At 42.4% G+C, this 25,124-nt stretch overlaps 4 protein-coding genes across 6 annotated transcripts in view; 2 read left to right on the top strand and 2 right to left on the bottom strand.

Moving 5' to 3' along the window:
* Nucleotides 1–4,308, bottom strand: part of LOC115134218 (intersectin-1-like) — a 71,172-nt gene extending 66,864 nt beyond the window's left edge. The window contains 1 exon segment of the mRNA XM_065025856.1: nt 4,165–4,308. The gene's annotated coding sequence lies outside the window, so the exon portion shown is untranslated.
* Nucleotides 4,309–4,735: 427 nt separating this feature from the next.
* LOC115134212 (quinone oxidoreductase-like protein 1) lies at nt 4,736–10,319 on the top strand. The gene is made up of 12 exons (XM_029667961.2): nt 4,736–4,903; nt 5,030–5,107; nt 5,361–5,433; nt 5,546–5,590; nt 5,790–5,858; nt 6,014–6,147; nt 6,319–6,430; nt 6,902–7,000; nt 7,168–7,277; nt 8,539–8,644; nt 8,829–8,874; nt 9,469–10,319. Exons 1-12 carry the CDS (start codon nt 4,838–4,840, stop codon nt 9,566–9,568), a joined length of 1,038 nt encoding a protein of 345 aa, XP_029523821.2. The 5' UTR covers nt 4,736–4,837; the 3' UTR covers nt 9,569–10,319.
* A 1,203-nt stretch (nt 10,320–11,522) lies between these two features.
* Nucleotides 11,523–18,060, bottom strand: setd4 (SET domain containing 4). Of its 3 annotated transcripts, XM_029667928.2 has the most exons (11): nt 17,966–18,057; nt 17,280–17,364; nt 17,095–17,190; nt 16,943–16,980; nt 16,770–16,858; nt 15,960–16,389; nt 14,855–15,029; nt 14,494–14,578; nt 14,317–14,397; nt 12,911–13,034; nt 11,523–12,248 (listed from the first exon to the last, which is right to left on the bottom strand). In XM_029667928.2, exons 2-11 carry the CDS (start codon nt 17,353–17,355, stop codon nt 12,069–12,071), a joined length of 1,374 nt encoding a protein of 457 aa, XP_029523788.1. In that variant the 5' UTR covers nt 17,356–17,364; nt 17,966–18,057; the 3' UTR covers nt 11,523–12,068. The 3 variants fall into 3 exon arrangements, with proteins under 3 accessions (XP_029523788.1, XP_029523798.1, XP_029523779.1); XM_029667938.2 differs by lacking the exon at nt 17,280–17,364 and having other exon boundaries at nt 17,966–18,060; XM_029667919.2 differs by lacking the exon at nt 17,966–18,057 and having other exon boundaries at nt 17,280–17,959.
* cbr1 (carbonyl reductase 1) lies at nt 18,031–20,123 on the top strand. Its single transcript, XM_029667950.2, has 4 exons — nt 18,031–18,117; nt 18,474–18,755; nt 18,859–18,966; nt 19,280–20,123. The coding sequence occupies exons 2-4, from the start codon at nt 18,476–18,478 to the stop codon at nt 19,714–19,716; spliced, it is 825 nt and encodes a 274-aa protein (XP_029523810.1). The 5' UTR covers nt 18,031–18,117; nt 18,474–18,475; the 3' UTR covers nt 19,717–20,123.
* Nucleotides 20,124–25,124: the final 5,001 nt, after the last annotated feature.

Below are 25,124 nucleotides of genomic sequence, written 5' to 3'. Positions count from 1 at the left end.
TGATAAAAACCTGCTCCAGTGTGTTCAGGACCACAGACTGGGGGCGAAGGTTCATCTTCCAACAGGACAATGACCCTAAGCACAAGGCCAAGACAATGAAGGAGTGGCTTTGGGACAAGTCTCTGAATGTCCTTGAGTGGCCCAGCCAGAGCCCGGACTTGAACCCCATCAAACATCTCTGGAGAGACCTGAAAATAGCTGTGCAGCAAGACTCCCCATCCAACACTGACAGAGCTTGAAAGGATCTGCAGAAAAGAATGGGAAAAACTCCCAAAATACAAGTGTTCCAAGCTTGTAGCGTCATACCCAAGGAGAGTAGAGGCTGTAATTGCTGCTAAAGGTGCTTCAACAAAGTACTGAGTAAATGGTCTGAATACTTATGTAAATGTGATGTTTCAGTAAAAATAATATACATAAATTAGCAAACATTTCTAAAAAATATTTTCTTGCTTCGTCAGTATGAGGTATTGTGTGTATATTGATTGTTGGGGGGGGGGATTTAAAACATTTTAGAATAAGGCTGTAACGTAACAAAGTGTGGAAAAAGTCAAGGGGCCTGAATACTTAATGCACTGTACAACCAAATTGAGAACTGTGCAGCACACACAGTTCTTTCCACCATCCCCAAGAGAGGTCCAAACTGCATGCAGAGTTTTTGAGGGAATCCTACTCCAAAACTGCAGCACCAACATCAGAACTATCGCTCATCAAACTAACATGACCTTGGATATAAGGGAGTTGGTGTTTAAAAAAAACAGACGACTCTATAACTTGTCAATCTCGGGCCCACAGATCCTGCAGTGAATGCTGTGCAACCGATTGGTAGTCTGGTGACCAAAGGGCAGCACTGGTCCACTGGTCAATAATCAAAAGGTTGAGGTGGGGAACAGGGCACCGACAGCGTCTATGGTGCACGCCAAGACAAGGGCATTGCCTGCATCTTTGAAACATATCTGGCTGGAACCTACATCATGTTGCATTGGCAGTATAATTGTGCTGAAAATGGACTGCAGTTGACTGTGTGGACTGCTGGTGGGTAGATTTAATGTGACACTTTTCTGTTGAGGACCTGAAATACCATGCTCCGGCCAATGTCAAGGCAAGGTTGCCCTGTAGCTGAGCAACCCAGGGGCGATAGGAGCGCTGCAGTATCAGCAACAGTGAAGCCAAAGCTCTTCACATACATGCATGCATGCGCGCACACACACACACGCCTGTTACCTATCAGTCAGCCCATAAGCCCCGATGCGGATCAACATCGTCAAAGGTTAATGTAAAATCTCAGAAAAGATTAGGAGGTTTGGTGGGCCGTTTTCCCTGCACTAGTTGGCATCGGAGGCAATTCAATTAACTTGATAAGTCTGGAATTCTCTCTGCAATAAGCACACCATGTTCAGCCCGTAGAGGAAAATTCCCAGATCCTACATCAGCACAGCCCCAGTTCAAAAGCCAAGTCAATACTATATGCATTGAAAATCTACCTACCATCAACAAGATTGCATTTCCTATCAGACAGCGCAATTTTCTGTATTTTCTTGTCCTGACTATGGTAGGGCTGGGTGATACAGCCAAATGATCATAACAGGTTATTTTCTTTTGATATGACAGTATTTTGTGTTTTTGAAATTTGCTTTGAGTAGTATGTGAACCTAGGGTGGCAACACATACATTCGAAGTGATTTCAATGGGTTTCTCCATTCTGATTGTTTAATACTGTTCAATTAAACCAAAAATAATTTCCTTCATTTTAATCAATTCCTGCACTCATTTGAGATAATTTCCACACTGCCACGTAGGGCTGCACAATATGAAAAAAAAAAAATCTAGACCTTATTTTTAACCAAAATGTTGCAATTGAAATTTGACTTGTGCTTTACATCAAAACACTAGGGTGAACAGTTGGAATCATGGAAATAGAATGTTTATTCAAATTGTATATTTAGAATATAACAGTGGAGGCTGCTGAAGGGAGGATGACTCATAATAATGGCTGCAATGGAGTAAATGGAATGGTCATAAACGTGTTTGATATGACAAAGAATGAAAATGTCAGGGAGGAGTTATTGTGACAGGGTAGGAACCAAAGTGTTGGTCAGTGTTTTATAGGAGACCATATAATCTTTGGCTACATTAAATGTTTCTTCATGTTGACAACATATTCATGCTTTGCCTATTCCTCTTAAAAGATACTGTTGCACAAACAACACGCTGATTTAGGCCTACACCATCACTGGTATCAGGCTGTATAGCTAGCTACGTTTTCTTTGACTCAGTACATTTAATAGCTAGCTAGCGATTAGCATTAGAGTCTAACACAATTTAGCTAAAACATGCCAAGGAAAAATAAACTAGTTGTTTGCAGATGTAAGAAAGTAAAAACCCATAATGGTCCATGCATCAATACTGGTATATACCGCCCAGCCCTACTCTATAATATTGAATAAAGCTGATGAAGAAAAATACAAAGCCCCATTTGAGAGGGAGATGCAAGTCTAGCAAAGCAGAGTTCCAACCAGCCTTTGCTGTTAAGATGTGGTAAGACAAAGCAGAAAACCAAATAACTGAATTAGCACACTAACACTAATCATTGGCACCAGAGCAGAATAGTGGGTCTCCTACAAGTCAAACAAAACTCAGCAGGCTATAACACTGGAAAGCAAAACTACGGTGGCAAAAGGATTCTATGCTGTGACCAAAATCATATTACAAAATCAAAGCATGTCACTTCCTTCATGCCCCTCAAATAGAGATAATGTGGGGTAGGGTATCACTGCCAACAACAAAGTTCAATGCACATTGATCATTTATATGATCTTTCTTGACAGCTAAACTGGCATGGCTTCTAGACAGCATCAGACAGTGGGGCTAGGTTTAGATTGGCCCACAGGGTGTGAGGCAATGCCAAACATTGCTGTTAAAAATCATGCCCTTTCTTTCTTTCTCTGCCGGTCTCTCTCTGATAAATACACGCGTAGTGGCATGGCGAGATGTCAGACAGAAATATCCTAGAGTAGACATGTTTGTGAGGGATATTCATTTCATCAGCTAAACAAAAGAAACAACATAATCCAACCTGTGCAAGACTAATGATCTCAGGGCAAGAGCACAGCACAGTTCTTGTTAGATATGGCCAGGTCTAGAGCCTTCTTTTCTATTGCAAATACAAAGCTATGGCCATGTCATTCCTATTGAAGCTAAGCATAATATTTAAATTCTTAATAAGAGCCCACAACAGAAAATAAAGCATACCTAGCTAGCAAGCTAACTGTCAATGCAGCTTCGTTAGCTAGCTAGTCAGTCTGCTAGCCGGTTGGCTTATATTATTGATTGTTAGCTAGTCTGAGTAATACATAATTAATTGGTATATGCAGCCGGACACGTGTGAAAAATCTTGTAAAATGTTCCTTACAAACCAGAATGTTGCAAAAAATGACATTGAAACTTATTCTACCGGTTGTCTGTGCAGTTGTGCAGTTTGTCCTTCAGCTGCTTAAAATTTGAGGGTAATATCCACAGGAAAGAATAGTTTATTATTTATCCAACATTTTAGCAGTAGGTAGGTATGCTTGGGTCAATATCTATTGACGAGAGAACCGAATATCAAATATATACCTTTCCCTCAGTGACGAACCCAACCATATAATAATATGTAGCTACCAACTTGCGCTCTAAACAGTCGGGTACACAATACTTTCCTGTGGATATTTTGTCTCATATTAAGAGCAGCTGAAGGGAAGGACAAACCACACAGGCAACCGGTAGAATAAGTTCAAATATACAACATTCTGTTTTGTAAGGAACATTTACACGATTTTGCACACAACTGTTTCAGCCCGTATATAATTTAACAATTCATTGTGCATTACAGTCTGATTAATCCGACTGGTTGCTAACTAACGTTAACATCACATTCAACACAAATTAACTTGGTTGGCTAACTAGTTAGCAGGGTAAGGAACCTTGGAAACATCATACACTAAAATTCATACAATGGCATCTGACTGGTTAGCTAGCTAATAACACGAAATGGGTTGATAATCGCTGCACTGCACTTTCCTACCGACCGTCTGGTCTGCCCCCTACCAGCTAACGTTACTGTTACCAGTTTGCGCTAGCCAGAAATTCTTCCAAATTTGTACTGATTGATTAACATATTTTTCTTACCTCGTCATTCGTTTTCCATTCTTAAATAATTGATGAGCTAAGGTACTGTGTGTACTTATAAGATAAAATCGAATGGTCGATTTAGCGATATATTTTCCCTTTAATTCCAAATTCCCTTCCACCATGGGCCCGCCGTAAGGCTAAGCAAATTGGAAAATGGGGTACTACCGCGAGATGTTGAATTTTCTGACTATCGGCAGTATCGAGCCAATCAGCGAACGATATAATATGATCGACGTAAAATTGTACTAATCACAAATAGCAAAAATGTGATGGAAGTGCCCTATTGGACTATAATCGTTGATTGACACTGAATTTTGTGAACGCGATAAATCAAAAGACCAATGGGCAGCTTAAGCCAATCTCGCGGTATCAACATTTTTGGGCGTACAGAGGAACTAAAGGAAAACATACAAATATTTGTTGATGCATGTAGTTAGCTAACTTTCTGCCCATTTTCTTTTAACCGAAGACCGTTAACTAATATAATATGTCCAAAATGACATGTATTTGTTTTGTAAGATATCTGCATACTCATTGACATGGTTTAACAATAATTTTGGCAGTACAAGTTTCTACTTTCAATGCACAGATAAACAAACAGCATTGCTAGCTAACGTTAGTTGCTCTTATTGCGCGTGAATTTCACCTGCATGCTGACCGTTTTTCCACCATGAAAGGGCTTTACTGTAAACTGGGTGAAACCGCTGCAGATGCGAAATTTGTCGTCCGGGAGACGGTGAGTGCCCAGCATAATAATGTAGCTGTCACTTTAGTCTAGCATGCCAACAGTTTTCGCAGGAGGGCTCATAACGCTAGTTTGCTGTCTGACAAACTCACTGATTGTCTTTTCAACATGTCACAGAATGTACCCAGTGCCCTTGGTAGCAACCAGGTCAAAGTGCAAGTGAAGGCATGTGCCCTTAGTCCACTGGATATAAAAGTAAGTGTAAATGTGTGTTATACTCATTGTGTTGTCAATGTTGACTATATAGACCTAGCAATAGCCCTACTGTCTCAGTCATAATGGACAAGACTTACTGTTGTCGCTCTCAATATGCTGCTGAAAATAAGTATCAGCCCCTGTATTTTTTTTTAGACCAAAGTATGTGTTGCTATAGGATAGGCCTATAGGATGACCACACAGCATGTATGGGCTATTTGTAACATTTCCTTACCTTCTCTCCTCTGGTTAGCTCCATGAGGATCTAAAGTTCCAAAGGGACCTGGTGCCAGTAGGGAGGGAGATTGTTGGGATCGTCCTCCAAGGTAAACAGAATATCCACTAATTGACCTTGTTTATCACTTTGATAATTACACAATGTGCTATATTTTTGGAGCAAACCTTTAATCTTTTGCAATGTTTTTGTCCTGTTTTCAGTTGGGCCTAAGGTGACCTTTTTCCAACCTGATGATGAAGTTGTAGGTAAATGTTACAGGTGGGATCTGAACCTGCTACATAAGGATAAATCATAGAGCTTCAAAACATCCCCTTATTTTGATGATTTTTATATTGTCAACGGCCATGTTCCCGATAACCTATTGAAAGACCCTTTTTATATTTTTGGGGTTATGACCATTGTGGATTTATCTAGGCTTTGCTTTTCCCTTCTTCCACATGACAGGAATTCTGCCCTTGGATACAGCAATGTCTGGTTTGTGCGATGCCGTTGTCATCAACGAGCATCATCTTGGTATGTTGCACACATCCAAAAGTTACGCAAGAGTACATCTATAGCATCTATTAGTATTTGTTGGTACAAATTAACAAAGTAATAAAGGGGTTTGTTGGTACAAATTAAGTAATTGTTTCTTCTGCAATAATGAGTGACTTGTGTTCGCTCACCAGTGCAGAAGCCAGAGAAGTTGAGCTGGGTGGAGGCGGCAGGGGCCATTCGGGATGGACTGCGGGCCTATACAGCCCTCCATACCCTAGCCCGTATGGCATCCGGGCACACACTGCTGGTGCTGGATGGAGCCAGTGTAGGTATTTCCCCATAGTGACCCCTCATCTGAGCATTCAATGGCACGGTATAAATCCATAGTTGGACATCACAAGAAGATGTCAGCAAAGAATCTTAATAGTAGCACACCATTTCTCTTTAAGAGAACAAGACTACTAACTGCTATTTTGGCTGTGTTTATACCTTTCAGCCCTTTGGAGTTCTGGCCATCCAGCTGGCCCACTATCATGGGGTTAAAGTACTGGCGTCAGCCCTGTCCTCCGAAGACCAGAAGTTCCTGGAGCAGCTTCGGCCCAGCGTCGGTGAGAACAGGGAGGGGGGCGTGTGTGTAGTTTGTGTGAATAGAGTAGCGGTGTTGGAAGTTGAGGATTGTAAATTGATGCAGCCTGGTAATAACGAATGCGAAGAGACAGCGTTATTATCTGTTACCTAAACCACTCTCATCATGAAAAATACAGTAGTAAAGTTCTGACAGCAACACATAGGTCCCGGTTTCTCAGACACAGGTTAAGCATAGTCCCGGACTGAAAAGCGTGCTAGATGGAAATTCACTGGGAAACTGGCCCGTAGTATTTAATCATAGTCTATGCTCTCTGTTTCCTCTGTCACTTTTCCACTCAAATCACGCATTCTAGGAGTGTGAGAGTCTCTTGTAGGTAGGTCTTGTGTGTGTGTCCTCTTGGAGGGAAATGGAGTACCAAAAATGCTTATTTCTTGTTGGTACACTCTTTGGCGTGTATTCTTCAAAAGGGTTTCCCCTGTCCTGTGTCTAGCCAGGGTGATAGGTGTGTGGGATGCCAAGGTAGACCTGGTGGATTCTTGTTTGGAAGAGACGGGCGGTCTAGGGGTGGACATTGTCATGGACTCCGGAGGTAAGAAGCCAATGTAATCCATTATGCTCGCTAGCTTTATCTAACATGAATCATAGTGCTGTGAGTGTGTGCTTCTGTGATTTTGTATCTTAACACAAAACCGTAAAGGTTTGTAACGGGAATAGAAGGAAAATGGATTTGTGTGTGTGTGTGTGTGGTCTCTCAAGTGAGATTGCATGAGGAGCCAGAGGCCAGGTGTCTTCTGCCCTACAAGCATGACATCATCACCCTGATTGGGGTCGGAGGTCACTGGGTTACAACTGAGCAAAACCTGCAGGTAGATGGCAGTATTTTTTTTCACCTTTATTTAACCAGGTAGGCTAGTTGAGAACAAGTTCTCATTTACAATTGCGACCTGGCCAAGATAAAGCATAGCAGTGTGAACAGACAACACAGAGTTACACATGGAGTAAACAATTAACAAGTCAATAACACAGTAGAGGAAAAAAAAGAAAAATAGTCTTTATACATTGTGTGCTAAAGGCATGAGGAGGTAGGTGAATAATTACAATTTTGCAGATTAACACTGGAGTGATAAATTATCAGATGGTCATGTACAGGTAGAGATACTGGTGTGCAAAAGAGCAGAAAAGTAAATAAATATAAACAGTATGGGGATGAGGTAGGTAAATTGGGTGGGCTATTTACCGATAGACTATGTACAGCTGCAGCGATCGGTTAGCTGCTCAGATAGCAGATGTTTGAAGTTGGTGAGGGGGATAAAAGTATCCAACTTCAGCGATTTTTGCAATTCGTTCCAGTCACAGGCAGCAGAGAACTGGAACGAAAGGCAGCCAAATGAGGTGTTGGCTTTAGGGATGATCAGTGAGATACACCTGCTTGAGCGCGTGCTACGGGTGGGTGTTGCCATCGTGACCAGTGAACTGAGATAAGGCGGAGCTTTACCTAGCATGAACTTGTAGATGACCTGGAGCCAGTGGGTCTGGTGACGAATATGTAGCGAGGGTCAGCCAACTAGAGCATACAGGTCGCAGTGGTGGGTGGAATAAGGTGCTTTAGTAACAAAACGGATGGCACTGTGATAAACTGCATCCAGTTTGCTGAGTACAGTATTGGAAGCTATTTTGTAGATGACATCGCCGAAGGTTGGAGTAGCCAGGAGGAAGGCATGGCCAGCCGTTGAGAAATGCTTGTTGAAGTTTTCGATAAAGTAAAGTATTCTATCCATCCGTGTTGGATTAGAGTAGCCATTTGGCAGTTCATTTCCACTAGTCATCATATAAGATTTATTCATCACTACTTGTCACACTCATACATACCATGGGTGATTTAAATATTGTTTGTTTGTTACAGCTTATTAATGTGTGCTTTCTGAGAAGTTAAACATACTGCAAAAAAAGACCATGAACGCTGCAAATGTTATGTTGGGAGGAGTGAAGAGATCTGGGTTAGATGGTGTTTCCTGTATTAATGTGTATTTATGTCTTCCCATTGACCTTCAAGTGGATTTGCTCAAGTTTGTACACAGCGTCTTTGTTTGGGGTTTAATCTTATCTCGTCTCGCTTCTCTTTCTCAGCTGGACCCTCCAGATAGCCGCAGCCTCTTCCTGAAGGCCGCCTCCCTGTCTTTCCTCAACGAGGAAGTGTGGGGGGCATCCAGTGCCCGCCAGGGGAGGTACCTCCGTATCCTTTAGCTTACCCCAGCCCCTCTGGGTCAGCCTCTGGAGTGGGCAGGAATTTTAAAATCTCCTAACTATAATTCATTGAGATGAAAGACATATTGAAATGAAAATCTGATATAAGGGGTTGAGCATGGATAATAGAATTGCTAATATGTTACATGTTAACCTTACATGCTCCTTTTCAGACATCATGAAGGATATAGTGGAGAAGCTTTCCACTGGAACCTTAAGGTACAGAACTGCAATAATGAGTGTGTATGTGCAGTGCAAGTGTGAATAAGCTAGGGCCTCCCGAGTGGCACAGTGGTCTAAGGTACTGCATCGCAGAGCTAGAGGTGTCACTACAGACCTGTGTAGCAGCCGGCCGCGACCAGGAGACCCATGAGGCGGCGCACAATTGGCCCAGCGTCGTCCGGATTGGGGGAGGGTTTGGCTGGCCGGGATGTCCTTGTCCCGTCGTGCTCTATCAACTCCTTGTGGCGGGCCGGGCGCGTGCATGCTGACTTCGGTCGCCAGCTGTACGGTGTTTCCTCCAACACGTTGATGCGACTGGCTTCCAGGTTAAGCGAGTAGTGTGTCAAGAGGCAGTGCGGCTTGTCAGGGTCGTGTGTCGGAGGACACATGGCTCTTGACCTTCGTCCGTATTGGAGTTGCAGCAATGGGACAAGACTGTACCTACCAATTGGATATCACGAGAGGGGTGAAAAGTACAAAAATATATATGTTTGAATAAGCATGTTTATACTGCACATTTGTTCTTGGTATGTTGATGAGTTTGTGTTTATCCTGGTGGACAGTGCTCACTTTGCCCTCTGTCTTATGCAGGCCCCAGCTAGAGGACCCGGTGCCTTTGTATGATGCCACAGTTTCCATGGAGATGGTGCAAAAGAATCAAGTCCGGAAGAGGTTGGTTATTCAACTCTGAGGCGGACAGACACTCTGGTCCAGCATTCCCCTTGTCAAAGGCAGGCTCCCAAATTCTGCCTCTCATATTTCCTATGTATTTGTGGCCAGCAGTGGTGGAAAAAGTACCCAATTGTCATACTTGAGTAATAGTATAGATGCCTTTTAATAGAAAGTGAAAGTCACCCAGTAAAATACTACTTGAGTAAAAGTCTAAAAGTATTTGGTTTTAAATGTACTTAATTATCAAAAGTAAATGTAATTGCTAAAATATACTTAATTATCAAAAGTAAATTCCTTATATTAAGCAAAGCAGACGGCACCATTTTCTTGTTTTTAAAATGTAGATAGCCAGGGACACACTCCAGAACTCAGACATTATTTTCAAAAGATGCATGTGTTTAGTGAGGCTGCCAGACCATAGGGAGTAAAGATGACCACGTGTTCTCTTTAAGTGTGTGAATTTCACAATTGTCCTGTCCTGCTAAGCGTTCAAAATGTAACAAGTACTTTTGGTTGGCAGGGAAAATGTATGGAGTAAAAAGTACAATATTTTCTATAGGTATGTAGTGAAGTAAAAGTTACCCAAAAAACAACTTAAGTAGTACTTTATACCGCTGGTTGCCAGTCATTCCAGTACAATGTAAATATGTGCTAAGAGTCCGTTTCTGAGCTGATCAAAACCTATGAAATGAGATGGATATCTAATAATGTAATTACATTCAACACATTGAGAGTTGTCTTGTTATTAAAAACCTGTGGTTAACCCTCAAGCATGAAGCATTGTAATTCTTTACAGCCTCCAACAGAGCAATACATCAGTGGCGTTTAGTATGACACACCGTAGCAAATCATTTCGCAACAGAAAACAAAACATCTGTAGAACCTAGAAGTTTTATTCCGTTTGGTGCCTTACTGAACATGACCCAGCTTGAATTCTACATGAACTGCAACTGCTTTTCGTTTGTCATTTGTGACCAGTGAAATTCTTGCTAAATGATTTAATCTAAGGTGGGGAAACAACAATGTCCTGTTTTCTGGAGGCTTTGTGGGATTGGAGATACCATTGTCCATCTGTACCGCTCTCTGAGGGCATATCAGAAGTGTTGAGAGACGGGTCACTTCCAAATAGTTTGTCCTTCCAGTCAACGCTCTGTTGTCAAGTGACCCTCACTGTGATTGGCCAGAGTTAACAGGGCTGCATTCAGTACATAACGTAATAGAAAGTTCAATTGAACAGAAATCGTGCTGTACTGAACGACCAATTGAAAAAAAAAACATGGCAGGGTTTGGTTGTGGGTTAAAAATGCACAGCTGTCCTTTTAAATACGTCACTCATTGCTTTAACCCACACCCTGGCAAACCCACCGACTGGCGCAAACGTATTTCAAAGTCTGTTCAAGAACATACATTTTCCCAAAATTTCTTGTGTCATTCAATACCAAACGTTCTGCAATGTAGCAAATGTTAACGTACCCCTGATGTCTGAGGTCGTTGACCTATCGATAGACAGGTTTCCATTGACCCACGATTATTCAACAAAATCATTGCGGCGTGTAATGGAAACGGCAGATATGAGACATTTTCTAAAGATCTTTGACAAATTGACATTAACTGTTTGTTTTTTTAACAAGATTGCTGAATACTTTTAGGGTACGTGATGTCATCATCCACTCTACATTTAATATTAAATGCCTACTGCTTACAAAATAAAAATGTTCCATCTATAAAAATAGCACAAGGATTGTCCTGACTTAAGAATACTTCACCTTGCTTTTCTGGTTGGCTGAATGCAAGTTTCCCCTTCCAATTATTTCAGTGCAAGATTCAACATGACACAGACTAGCCTAGGTAGCCGATATTGCCTGCCCAAGGGCACTAGATCCGAGGCTATACGTTGGCACATGAGAATTATTAGAATATGGCAAATATTAGTCAATTGTTGCCAGGGGCACAACTTTCACTGGGGACCCCCTCCCTATTCTGAAATTGCATTTTTATAATTGGAATGTGATACAAAATGAGGCACCGGTGTGCTTTAGGACCATGCCGATGCCTCTGAGCGGTCAGGTAGGCTGTTTATCCAACTGGATAAAAAACAAACATTTAATGTCCCTAACACTTCTAAAACCAAAGTTGTGCCCCTGATTATTGCATTCTATCCATGCTGGCTTTTGCAGGCTACCTGAGACACAGATAGGTGGGAGGGCATACAGGCTGCTATTATTTTTGTTGTAAATTGTTTTTTAGGTGAGATGTCATTACGTCCAGCTGTTTTTAATCGACAAAATGGTTTAATGGAAATGCACCCTAGCAGGCAATTGTCGCATCTATTTTCTATGCAAACGTTAAATGTTGCCCCAAAAAATAAATCACTGGACAAGTTCATGGAAACATAACTAGTGACAGTGCCCTTTTGCTGGGACACTTCATTGCACTGATAATGAAACGGACATGGTTGTCTCCTCATAGAAGCATAGCCAGTGATAGATAAATAAATTGACCGGTTCTGGAATGTCATACTAAGTTGTGCATGCTGTTCTAAGTTGTGCATGCTGTCTGCTTGGCAACAATTGTTTCTGAAGACCCTGCAGCATTTCCTGGTTAAGACCCAGAATTTCTTGCTCCTCTCGTCGTAGACATTCCACAACAGCTAGCTGCTCCTTGAGAGATGCGTCTGCCCTCTCTGTTAGTTGGGAGATCTGGAAAAAGAGGATAAAGCCTCAACACAATTTCAAAACAAACTCTGTCAGATCCTAGAATCAGCAAAATCCTAAATAAGTTTGCTCCACTCTGTCTGTAGGTGCAAGTATCTGTTAAAGTGGCCAATGGAGAATAACAAACAAATTAAACTTGAATGTTACGGATATAGCCATGGGTATCAAGTGCAACTCACAACTACGGTACCTGGGTCTTCATGCTTTTCTGCTTCGCTCTTTGTGCTTTTCTGTATCTGTTCTCCGCATTTCTTTCCTGCTCTCGATTTGTCTGTATTCATTTTTCTCCTCTGCTCCTGAATTCTGTTTTTGTCTCCCGACTTTCCTATATCCCACCTCTGTCGGTCTTCTTCATGAGTTTTTGTCCTTCTCTAATCTTCATCCTACCTCAAGAGGCTTCAAGTGATCAGCACTATACATACTGCCTTTTTGTTAAGGGTGACAGAGTTTACAACTATTCTTTCTTATATATGGACCTCCAAAGTTCTTGGTAATCCTGTCACCTGAGGACCATTTTTCCTGCCATTAGACCGACATCTCTTGGCTTAAGTCACACCCCCATACTTTTTCATGACACGTTCTGAGGGTCTATGGGTTTGCTTTTTCTATTTTGGATTTAAATTTCAGGTCTCTATTTCCTACGGTACCTTGTTCAGAGCTCTAGTGTTGTCAACCATCAGGTAGTGACAAAGCCTAAGGGCTGCATCGACACTCCACTCCTCTCTGTCGTGGCTCACCCCCGCCCCCAAGAGGACACTCTTCCAGAAAGGGCTGAAAGACACATTCACACACTTCAAAATCATTCCAATTTTAAGCAATCTTGATCTGCGATTGGTACACACATTTTTGGACTTTTATATTTAAATACACTACATGGCCAAATTAGTGGATTCGACCATTTCAGCCACACCCGTTGGTGACAAGTGTATACAGTTTAGCACACAGCCATGCAATCACCATAGACAAACATTGGCAGTAGAATGGCCCATACTGAAGAGCTCAGTGACTTTCAACGTGGTACTGTCATAGGATGCCACCTTTCCAACAAGTCAGTTTGTCAAGTTTCTGCCCCGTTAGAGCTGCCCCAGTAACTAAGTGCTGTTATTGTGACGCTCGCTGCCATTAGATTCTGGACAGTGGAAACAAGTTGTCTGAAGTGATGAATCACACTTCACCATCTGGCAGTTCGGTAGACGAATCTGGGTTTGGGAGATGCCAGGAAAATGTTACCTGCCTGAATGCATAGTGCCAACTGGGGCTGTTTTTCATGGTTCGGGCTAGGCCCAATAGTTACAGTAAAGGGAAAGCTTAAAATCTTAACAATGACCTTCTAGACTATTCTGTGCTTTCAACTTTGTGTCAACAGTTTTTGGAGAAGGCCCTTTACTGTTTCAGCATGACAAAGCGAGGTCCATACAGAAATGGTTTGTCGAGATCGTTGTGGAAGAACTTGACTGGCCTGCACAGAGCCCTGACCTCAACCCCATCGAACACCTTTGGGCTGATTAAGGACACTAACTGCGAGCCAGGCCTAATCAACCCAACATCAGTGCCCGACCTCACTAATGCACGCAGCTGAATGGAAGCCAGTCCCCGCAGCAATGTTCCAACATCGAATGGAAAGCCTTCCCAGAAGAGAAGAAGCTGTTTATAGCAGCAAAGGGGGGACCAACTCCATATTAATGCCCATGATTTTGGAATGAGATGTTCGACGAGCATGTGTCCACATGCTGTGTATACCCATTGATTCTTTATAAATGCCTCATGAGCTTAATTCAACGGTTGTACCCCATCAGAACTAAATATAAGCTTGTTTTCTTACTCTACTGTTTGTAAACAATGTAATTGTAAAACACTATAGCCTCAACATGGTTTTAATATCATGGATGGTCAGTTCCTGGATCCTATTTGTTAGATTTCTCCAGCCCCACCCCTCAGCTGTTTACCTAAGCAGTGGCCGTGACCGCTTTGTTATTATTTGAACTGCAGATTGCCCCTTTAAGAATGTTTTGCAGTTGACTGTGTTATAAAACTGAAAGATTATATTTCTTACTATTGTTCTGTCTTAAGTGACAGCAGCCTGAGGGCGGTCATCAGTCTCCAGGAGGGCCCATCCAAACTAAGGGTCAAGTTTCTGTTTTAGAGAGAGAGAGCGCAAGTGAACTCATGGTACTGTAAATACTGGTATCTGTACGAGACAGCAGTAAGTTGTGATGCTGATAACACTTACGCTAAAAAGTCATTTTTCTTCAGGAAGAGTAGCTTCTGTGCCAGCTGATTTATGTATTTTATACAGACGCACTGTTGAAGGATAACTGGAAAACACACGAATAACCCCAAAAAACAAACAAGTCAATTGGCTCTATTGCTTGGAAATTGGGATAGGGACAGTGTAATAAATGCATACTAAATATTACAGCAAACATAAGGCCAAACTAACTTGAGGTGCGAGCTCTGACTTTTGCGTACATCATGCATTTATGTCAATGGAGTGCAGAACTCAAGTTAGGATTGAGACCATGAACATATAATCGTTGCTGAAAAGAACTGGTCAGTGTATTGTGTTATCCCACTAAGGTAGCCCTCCTTACCTTGGTCCACATACACCACACTGTGAGGGTTTCCAGGAGCAACAAACCCATACTCTAGCAGGAGACGTTGGTTGTCATGGGGACCGTAGCAGATAAAAGCCTGCTGGAATCTCTTGCAGCCTTGGATGCTACGGATCTCATAGCACCTGCTCACATGGCTGAAGCTCGCCTTTACCTGAGAACATAGTACATTTTGATGCTTCACTCTGATACCTTCAATTTGAACTGTCATATATATATATGAATATGCAGGCCATGGAAGAACTGGGACATTTTCATCTTTCAGCAATTGTGTACATATCCTTGCGATGTCATAGGGTCGTGCATTATCATGCTGAAATATGAGGTGATGGCGGAGGATAAATGGCAAGACAATGGGCCTCAGGATCTCGTCACGGTATCTCTGTGCATTGAAATTGCCATCAATAAAATGCAATTGTGTTTGTTGTCCCTAGCTTATGCTTGCCCATATCATAACCCCACCGCCACCGAGGGACATTCTGTTTACAACATTGGCATCAGCAAACGGCTTGCCCACATGACGCCATACACATGGTTTGCGATTGTGAGGCCGGTTGGACGTACTACCAAATTCTCTAAAATGACGTTAGAGGCTGCTAAATGAACATTCAACTCTCTGACAACAGCTCTGGTGGACATTCCTGCAGTCAGCATGCCAATGGCACACTCCCTCAACTTGAGACATCTTTGGCTTTGTGTTGTGTGACAAAACTGCACATTTTAGAGTGGCCTTTTATTGTCCCCAGCACAAGGTGAACCTGTGTAATGATCATGCTGTTCAATCAGCTTCTTGATATGCCACACCTGTCAGGTGGATGGATTATCTTGGCAAAGGAGAAATGTTCACTAGCAGGGCATGTACACAAATTTGTGCACAAAATTTGAGACCAATAAGCTTTGTGCATTTGGAAAGTTTTGGGGATCTTATTTCAGCTCATGAAACCACACTTTATATTTTTTGGAATCTAAACTGAATATTGTTCCATTTCACTGCTGTTTCACTGAGCAGAATTCAGTTTGGATTCCAGGTTAGTAATGACTAAGTTGTGTGTTCCTACATTGTAGGTGCACTCACTGCTCTCACCTGTATGGCTGGGGAGTGGTTGAGCAGGTCCAGGTAGGGGGCTAAGGCATACACATTTCTCTCCCTGGACATGTAGGGGGTGTGTTGGTGCTCCATGTACACAGTGCGCGTGTTCACACTGCACCATGCCCAGCGCAGTGCATCATACGTGAACACACTCTCCACGGGCTGACTGAAGAGAGGCTGGAGGGAGCTGAAGAAGTCCAACGAAGAGGAGTGCAGCTCCTGAACCATAGCTCTCTGCTCCAGGGCCTTCCCACTCAGACTCCCCGGCAGCAGGTTGATGACCTCATCTGAGAAGTAAGCAGGGCACGTGTATTTTTGGGGCAGGACGTCAATGTAGGGCTTCCATTCTGCACGTTGGCCAAAATGTTTCTCAGAGATGAGGAAAGCACAGAGGGCTAAGAGAGGAGACACAGGCGGTTTCCATCTAGGAGAGGATTTAATTAAACATATCAACAAACTAGAAATATAAATATTTCTTTTTTTTTTACCAGTTTTTTATTTGAACTGGACTTGAACATCAGTTCTCAGCAGAGAACATTTTAAATGGAACCCGTTAACTCTAAACTCTGCAGCGTGATGTAAAAGCTGTCGAGTTCCGTTTAGTTCTGAAATGGAAGTTGGAGTTAATTATTTTGAAGCAGGGTAGCAGAGAGAAATGCCTATTAACGACAACTTCCGTTTAAGAGCAGTTTTTACGTCAAGTTGCAGAGCATTGAGTAAACGGTTTCCACCGCAAAAATGTTTCTACTGTGTGTGACTAATGAATACACCCCTGGTGTGTGTGTGATGCTGTTTGTATGTTACCTTTCTATGTATTCACCAATGTAGCTCCTTAGAACAGTAGAGGTAGTTAAAAGGCATTTTTCTGGTAAGGAGATCACCAAATCCTCAGCCTAAAGTCAAATCAGAACAAGAGTTTGAAGGCATACTGGAACCAAATTGGTATTTTAAGTAAAGAAGACAGGTATTCTCATAACCTTGATAGGCTGTAAGGTCATCAGTCCACGTCCTGTGTCTAAAGAAAAATAAGACAAAGCTGCTGGTCAGAAATGTATGAAGAATAGAAGACAACCCTGGATCCAGAATGTATGGCGTTTTGGCATGCATCTTGGCTCCGAAGGATTTCTACCTGAGAAGTTTGCAGGTACTAGAAGCTTGGAGTTGAAGCCTCTCTGTTGCAGCCATCTTCTTAGAGCCACAAACTGTGGTTCATGAGATAGTGTCACTGGAGAGGTAACAAATAGCACAAGGTAAGGCTTGTGAAACATGAACCCAATTTGAGAATTAGGAGGTTGTGACAGTAATGATTTGCACCAGACTGAACAGTTGTTTCTTTGCACTCCCGTTGCCTCTTCTTTCTCGCCCTTCTCCCATGTTGCTTCCTCGTCATGTTGATGGACTTTGATGGGAAATCAGATCCATAGACATTCGTATTAACTGGCAAACTCCGTGTTCTAATGTTGATAATAATCTCATTCATGCCTCACTGTCATGGTTATGTTGTTTAACTGTAAAAATGTAGTTGATGTTCGTGGGTAGCTAATGCTGTTGCTAAACCCGTTTGACATTAGTAATATGTAACGTTAGTATATCATATGTCCAAGAAATAAACGACCGGCTAGCTAACCTAACTACTTTTGCGTTTATCCAACTGTTTGACCAAGCAAGCAGCATGTGGTCATGGCTAGAGGAGATAGTTAGTCAAACTTAGGTCTAAAGGTGATTTTTTTTTTCTTCTTTTTCTTAGTTTAGTGCACTTTAGCTAACCGTTTTCCTACCCTTAACCTAATTGTCCTAACCTGCATCGTAAATTCGAACCTGCTACGAGAAGTCAATTCTGATACAAACTGCATCCCATCTAGTCAAAACCAGCGGCATCACAAGTATCTCTCAGTGGGCTCTCTCTATCCATCTATTGAAGTATGTTAAAATACAATTGTAATAGCATAGACAGATTATAATTGTGTAAAAAAGGATTTTGTAATTCAGCGCATGCTCACCCGGATCTACATTTTAGTTTGTTTTTCCGGTTCTGCGCAGTAGGCTGTTGTTACGAAAGCCAGGAAGTAGACTGAAGCGTGTCAACCTCCGTGGTTTGAAGCCAGTTCTGTGACAGTACTGTACGACACGTCAAGAGTACCCTCACTCTAAAGTAAGTACATCAAAACTGCTTAACTTAACTGCTTCTGTTTTAGAGTAGTCACTTCAATTTAGCACACAACTAACTAACGTTAGCAAATTAGAACATATCGCTAGTTTGAGCAGCAAAGCGCTCTCGAGTTGTCAGTTAGAAAATGGTTCTCTGCCTGGAGTGTATTCATTAGTCGGATTCCGTTGCAAAAATGTTTTGCCATGGAAACCGTGTAGCTACGCCAACCGAAAAACGTTTTGCAACGCAAACGAGAGTTTCTATTGGACAAATCCAGGTCCTCATGACGTTTTTCAACGGAATCTGGCTAATGAATACACCTCTGGTATAATCTAAATCTCTCGAACTTTGCATTTCAGGTATGCCAAAAGTTGCACTGGTGACTGGTTCCAATAAGGGGATTGGATTTGCAATTGTGCGGTCGCTTTGCAAGCAATTCAATTGTGATGTTTTCCTCAGTGGCCGGGATGCTGGCCGTGGCACAGCGGCTGTGGAGAGCCTGAATTCTGAAGGGCTGAAACCCCTCTTCCAACAGCTTGACATCGACAACCCAGAAAGTGTGCGGGCGGCCCGAGATTTCTTCAATGAGAAATACGGTGGCCTTGATGTGCTCATTAACAATGCTGGGATTGCCTTTAAAAGTATGGATTTAAGTTGCTCAAATGTAATAGCTACTATGACTGGCCATAATGATGCTATATGAAGCCCCTTTGATCTGAGAGACGACTGATGTTTATTTTACAGATGCTGATACTACACCCTTTGGAACCCAAGCTGAGGTGACTCTCAAAACAAACTTCTTTGCCACAAGAGACATGTGCAATGAGTTTCTCCCCATCATCAAACCAGGAGGTAATACTGTTAGAACAAGCCAACTGACAGCTGGAACACTGATGCATAGCAGTAGATTTTAGAGCCTATCCCCTGGAACAGAGGGACCTTTTATGATCACACATCATTGTGTTTTATCACTTTCAGAACAATGATGTCCTATGACCATACACAATCTAGGACCCTGTGTTTTTCCTGTGCCACAGAACCTCACAACCACATTACCCGCCCTCTCTCATAGTCGTAGGGTTATTTTTGCTGTGTCAATTGGCAGTAGATACCGTAACTGTTTATTTGACTAACAACACAGTTGTTTGTGTCTCTCTGTCCTCAGGGAGGGTGGTGAACGTGTCTAGTGGTATGAGCTCCATCGCCCTGAACCGCTGCAGCCCTGAACTCCAGGCCCGGTTCCGCAGCAATGACATCACAGAGGAGGAGCTGGTGGGGCTGATGGAGAGGTTTGTCCAGGAGGCCCAGGCAGGGGCGCACTCCCAGGGGGGCTGGCCAGACACAGCTTACGGGGTGTCCAAAACAGGCCTCACCGTGCTCTCCAGGATCCACGCCCGCAAGCTGAGGCATGAGAGACCAGCTGACCAGATCCTTCTGAATGCGTGCTGCCCGGGCTGGGTGAGGACCGATATGGCTGGGCCCACCGCCACCAAGTCACCTGACGAGGGCGCCATCACCCCCGTTTACCTGGCCCTGCTTCCTGCGGGGGCTGGGGAGCCGCAGGGACAGTTTGTGATGGACAAGAAGGTCCATCCGTGGTGAGGATTAGGTTATCGAGTAATGTGTGTATTCTGGAGGGGTTTAGAGTCTGGTTCTTATCTGTGGGAATGTGGGTTAAATGCACTGTATACATTGGAAAGGACAACATCACAGGAAAATGCAGGAATGTTGATTTTTGGTAACACAAATGTGTAAACCCAGGTGTGTGTTTGTTGTTTATCCAATCTCACTCTAATAGTGTTTTTCAGGTCAATGGAATTAACCATGTTTTTAGCACCTACGTATGATATTGTATTCAACATTTTACAAACAACTTATTTTCACACAATCAGGTGGGCTGTTTAGCAAAAAAAAAAAATGTTTAGCATGTTTTGGCATTAATGTGTCACATATCAGTTTGCAAACAATGTAATTTCATAATTTAGTTAATAAAGCTGCATACAAACTTGGTCTTTTTTTTGCTTTCTTTAGTAAGGCAGCTCCAAGATGCAGGCGTTTCAGCCTAGCTCAGTGCTTTCTGTGGTGCTAGGGCAGGCAGCGGAAAATATGGAGCGTAGGGGGTTGGTAATGTTCTCTAGTTGCACTGTGATTGGCTCAGTGTTATAAAAAATGTTGAAACTGGTGTAAAACAACAAAGTAAAAAGACTCAAAAACAAAACAGAGGCAGGTCAGGATTTTACAACTCAATGTTAGATGGTTCTGCACCATTAAAGTAGTCTGGGCCAGGATAAACTGTATACCAAGGTTTGTTTTTCTTTAAAAATGGTCACATAATGGCTCGAAGCCCGTAACAAAAGGGACACAGAATAAGGAATAACAAAAATATATTTAATAACTGAAGTAACCTAAATACAATGGTGTATGTAGCCAGTAGTGTAAGTGAGTGTTTGCATGCATAGATGTGGTGTTGAAAGGTGCCCAAGCAACCAATCCAATCAACAATGTGTCTGCATGGAGAAAGCCTCCTCAATAAATGGGGAAAGAGGTGTATTTATCCCAGAATTCACCTGGGCCCAGGTGTGTCCCATTTTGCTGACGACCCTCCCGGCTCCGCCCACCGACATCCTATTAAGGAAAACAAGAGCAAAGAGAATTTGACAATGGTCGTCACAACCATTACAACTTCAGCTAACTTTAGCCACCACTAGCTAACAATCAATATACAGTGGGGCAAAAAAGTATTTAGTCAGCCACCAATTGTGCAAGTTCTCCCACTTAAAAAGATGGCCTGTAATTTTCATCATAGGTACACTTCAACTATGACAGACAAAATGAGGGGAAAATCCAGAAAATCACATTGTAGGATTTTTAATGAACTTATTTGCAAATTATGTTGGAAAATAAGTATTTTGTCAATACCAAAAGTTTCTCAATACTTTGTTATATACCCTTTGGCAATGACAGAGGTCAAACGTTTTCTGTAAGTCTTCACAAGGTTTTCACACTGTTGCTGGTATTTTGGCCCATTCCTCCATGCAGATCTCCTCTAGAGCAGTGATGTTTTGGGGCTGTTGCTGGGCAACATGGGACTTTCAACTCCCTTGATCTGGAGACTGGCTAGGCCACTCCAGGACCTTGAAATGCTTCTTATGAAGCCACTCCTTCGTTGCCTGGGCGGTGTGTTTGGGATCATTGTCATGCTGAAAGACCCAGCTATGTTTCATCTTCAATGCCCTTGCTGATGGAAGGAGGTTTTCACTCAAAATCTCACGATACATGGCCCCATTCATTCTTTCCTTTACACGGATCAGTCGTCCTGGTCCCTTTGCAGAAAAACAGCCCCCAAAGCATGATGTTTCCACCCCCATGCTTCACAGTAGGTATGTTGTTCTTTTGATGCAACTCAGCATTCTTTGTCCTCCAAACACGACGAGTTGAGTTTTTACCAAAAAGTTATATTTTGGTTTCATCTGACCATATGACATTCTCCCAATCTTCTTCTGGATCATCCAAATGCTCTCTAGCAAACTTCAGACGGGCCTGGACAGGTACTGGCTTAAGCAGGGGGACACGTCTGGCACTGCAGGATTTGAGTCCCTGGCGGCGTAGTGTGTTACTGATGGTAGGCTTTGTTACTTTGGTCCCAGCTCTCTGCAGGTCATTCACTAGGTCCCCCCGTGTGGTTCTGGGATTTTTGCTCACCGTTCTTGTGATCATTTTGACCCCACGGGGTGAGATCTTGCGTGGAGCCCCAGATTGAGGGAGATTATCAGTGGTCTTGTATGTCTTCCATTTCCTAATAATTGCTCCCACAGTTGATTTCTTCAAACCAAGCTGCTTACCTATTGCAGATTCAGTCTTCCCAGCCTTGTGCAGGTCTACAATTTTGTTTCTGGTGCCCTTTGACAGCTCTTTGTTCTTGGCCATAGTGGAGTTTGGAGTGTGACTGTTTGAGGTTGTGGACAGGTGTCTTTTATACTGATAACAAGTTCAAACAGGTGCCATTAATACAGGTAACGAGTGGAGGACAGAGGAGCCTCTTAAAGAAGAAGTTACAGGTCTGTGAGAGCCAGAAATCTTCCTTGTTTGTAGGTGACCAAATACTTATTTTCCACCATAATTTGCAAATAAATTCATTAAAAATCCTACAATGTGATTTTCTGGATTTTTTTCTCTCTCATTTTGTCTGTCATAGTTGAAGTGTACCTATGATGAAAATTACAGGCCTCTCATCTTTTTAAGTGGGAGAACTTGCACACTTGCAAAAGTACTTTTTTGCCCCACTGTAAGTGAATGGGGCACGTACAGTGTCTTCAGGAAGTATTCATACCGCTTGACTTGTTCCACATTTTGTTGTGTTACAGCTTGAATTCTAAATATATTTAATCTTGTATTTTCTCACCCAGCTACACACAATACCCCATAATGAAAAACTTTCAGCAAATTTATTGAAAATGAAATACAGAAATGTCAAATTTGAGGTTTACATACACTTAGGTTGGAGTCATTAAAACTTGATTTTCAACCACTCCACAAATTTCTTGTTAACAAACTATAGTTTTGGCAAGTCGGTTAAGACATCTACTTTGTGCATGACACAAGTAATTTTTCCAACAATTGTTCAGACAGATTATTTCACTTATAAACAGCTTGGAAAATTCCAGAAAATTATATCATGGCTTTAGAAGCTTCTGACAGGCTAATTGACATCATTTGAGTCAATTGGAGGTGTACCTCTGGTTGTATTTCATGGCCTACCTTCAAACTCAGTGTCTCTTTGCTTGACATCATAGGAATATCAAAAGAAATCAGCCAAGACCTCATAAAATAATTGTAGACCACAAGTCTGGTTCACCCTTGGGAGCAATTTCCAAACGCCTGAAGGTACCACATTCATCTGTACAAACAATAGTTTGCAAATATAAACACCATCCTACTGCTCAGGAAGGAGAAATGTTCTGTCTCCTAGAGATGAACGTACTTTAGTGCGAAAAGTGCAAATCAATCCCAGAACAGCAAAGGACCTTGTGAAGATGCTGTAGGAAACAGGTACAACCCTATCTATATCCACAGTAAAATGAGTCCTATATTGACATAACCTGAAAGGCCGCTCAGCAAGGAAGAAGCCACTGCTCCAAAACCGCCATAAAAACGGCAGACCACGGTTGGCAACTGCACATGGGGACGAAGATCATACTTTTTGGAGAAATGTCCTCTGGTCTGATGAAACAAAAATAGAACTGTTTGGCCATAATGACCATCGTTATGTTTGGAGGAAAAAGAGGGATGATTGCAAGCCGAAGAACACCATCCCAAAGCAAAATGGCTTAAGGACAACAAAGTCAAGGTATTGGAGTGGCCATCACAAAGCTCTGACCTCGATCCTATAGAATATGTGTGGGCAGAACTGAAAAAGCATTTGCGAGCAAGGAGGCCTACAAACCTGACTCAGTTACACCAGCTCTGTCATGAGGAATGCGCCAAAATTCCCCCAACTTATTGTGGGAAGCTTGTGGAAGGCTACCTGAAACCGTTTGACCCAAGTTAAACAATTTAAAGCAATGTTACCAAATACTAATTGAGTGTATGTAAACTTCTGACCCACTGGGAATGTGATGAAAGAAAAATAAAAGCTGAAATAAATCAATTATATTTATTAACTATTATTCAGACATTTCACATTCTTAAAATAAAGTGGTGATCCTAACTGGCCTAAGACAGGGGTTGTTTTTTACTAGGATTAAATGTCCGGAATTGTGAAACACTGAGTTTAAATGTATTTGGCTAAGGTGTATGTCAACTTCCGACTTCAACTGTAAGTATTCACACCCCTTTGCTATGACACTCCAAATTGAGCTCAGATGGATCCAATTTCCTATGATCATCCTTGATATGTGGCCAATTCAATTGTTTGGACATGATTTAGAAAGAAAGACACCTGTCTATATAAGGTCCCACAGTTGATAGTGCATGTCAGGGTGAGAGCAGGAAGACATGGCGCCGGGGGGAAAATGGCGGATGCAGATGTTCTGTTTGAATCACCTGGCATGTATTTGGGTAATATGAGATTCCCTGTGAGAGCCTTCATGCCCAAACGGGGGAGTATTACAGTATGAGCAGGCTGAATCTAAAAGCTGCAATTGTGGTGAACATGGACCTGAATATCTGAAGGAGACAGAGGTGTCAAGAATAAGGGCTGCTATGCAGAGGCGGTGAGAGTGGAAGAACAGGAGTGAAGTTGAAGAAGTAATGGTAGTAGGAGTAGATGAGACACCAGATGATGTTCCTTGTCAACAGAGGGATCCTGACATGTTGCGTGTGAAGAAGGTGGACTTTGTGGCATTTATTACTTTGATTATCAACTGCACAGTGGAGCGCAGTGGTCTCCATTATTTGGAAATTGAAAAAAATATGGAGCTACCCAGACTCTGCCTAGAGCTGGCCGTCTGACCAAGCTGAGCAACCGGGCAAGAAGGACCTTGGTCAGGGAGGTGACCAACAACCCAATGACCACTCTGACAAAACTACAGAGTTCCTTGGCTGAGATGAGAGAACCTGCCAGAAGGACAACCGTTCCCGACAGCATTTCAACAATCTGGGCTTTATGGGAGAGTGGCCAGACAGAAACCACTCCTGAGAAAAAGGCACATGACCTGGAGTTTGCAAAAAGACACGAGAAAGTCTGAGCATAATACAAAAGATTGTGGTCTGATGATACAAAAATGTAACTCTTTTGTCCTGAATGAAAAGAGCTATGTCTGGAGAATATCTTGGCACAGCTCATCACCCATCTATCACCATCCCTACCATGAAGCACAGTGGTGGTAGCATCGTGATATAGAGATGCTTTTCAGAGTCAGGGACTGAGAGACTGGTAAGGATAGAGGGAACAATGAATGGAGACAAATAGTGCAATCAACCTTAGACTGGGGAAGATGTATGTTCCAACAGGACAAGCTAACAGCCAATGCAACGCTGGAATGACTTCAGAACAAGAATGTGAAAGTTCT

Source organism: Oncorhynchus nerka, linkage group LG2 (assembly GCF_034236695.1).
Source record: "Oncorhynchus nerka isolate Pitt River linkage group LG2, Oner_Uvic_2.0, whole genome shotgun sequence".
Taxonomy (NCBI): Eukaryota; Metazoa; Chordata; class Actinopteri; order Salmoniformes; family Salmonidae; genus Oncorhynchus; species Oncorhynchus nerka.
The sequence above is the reverse complement of the archived record's forward strand: the minus strand, read 5'-3'. Positions and strand labels throughout refer to the sequence as shown.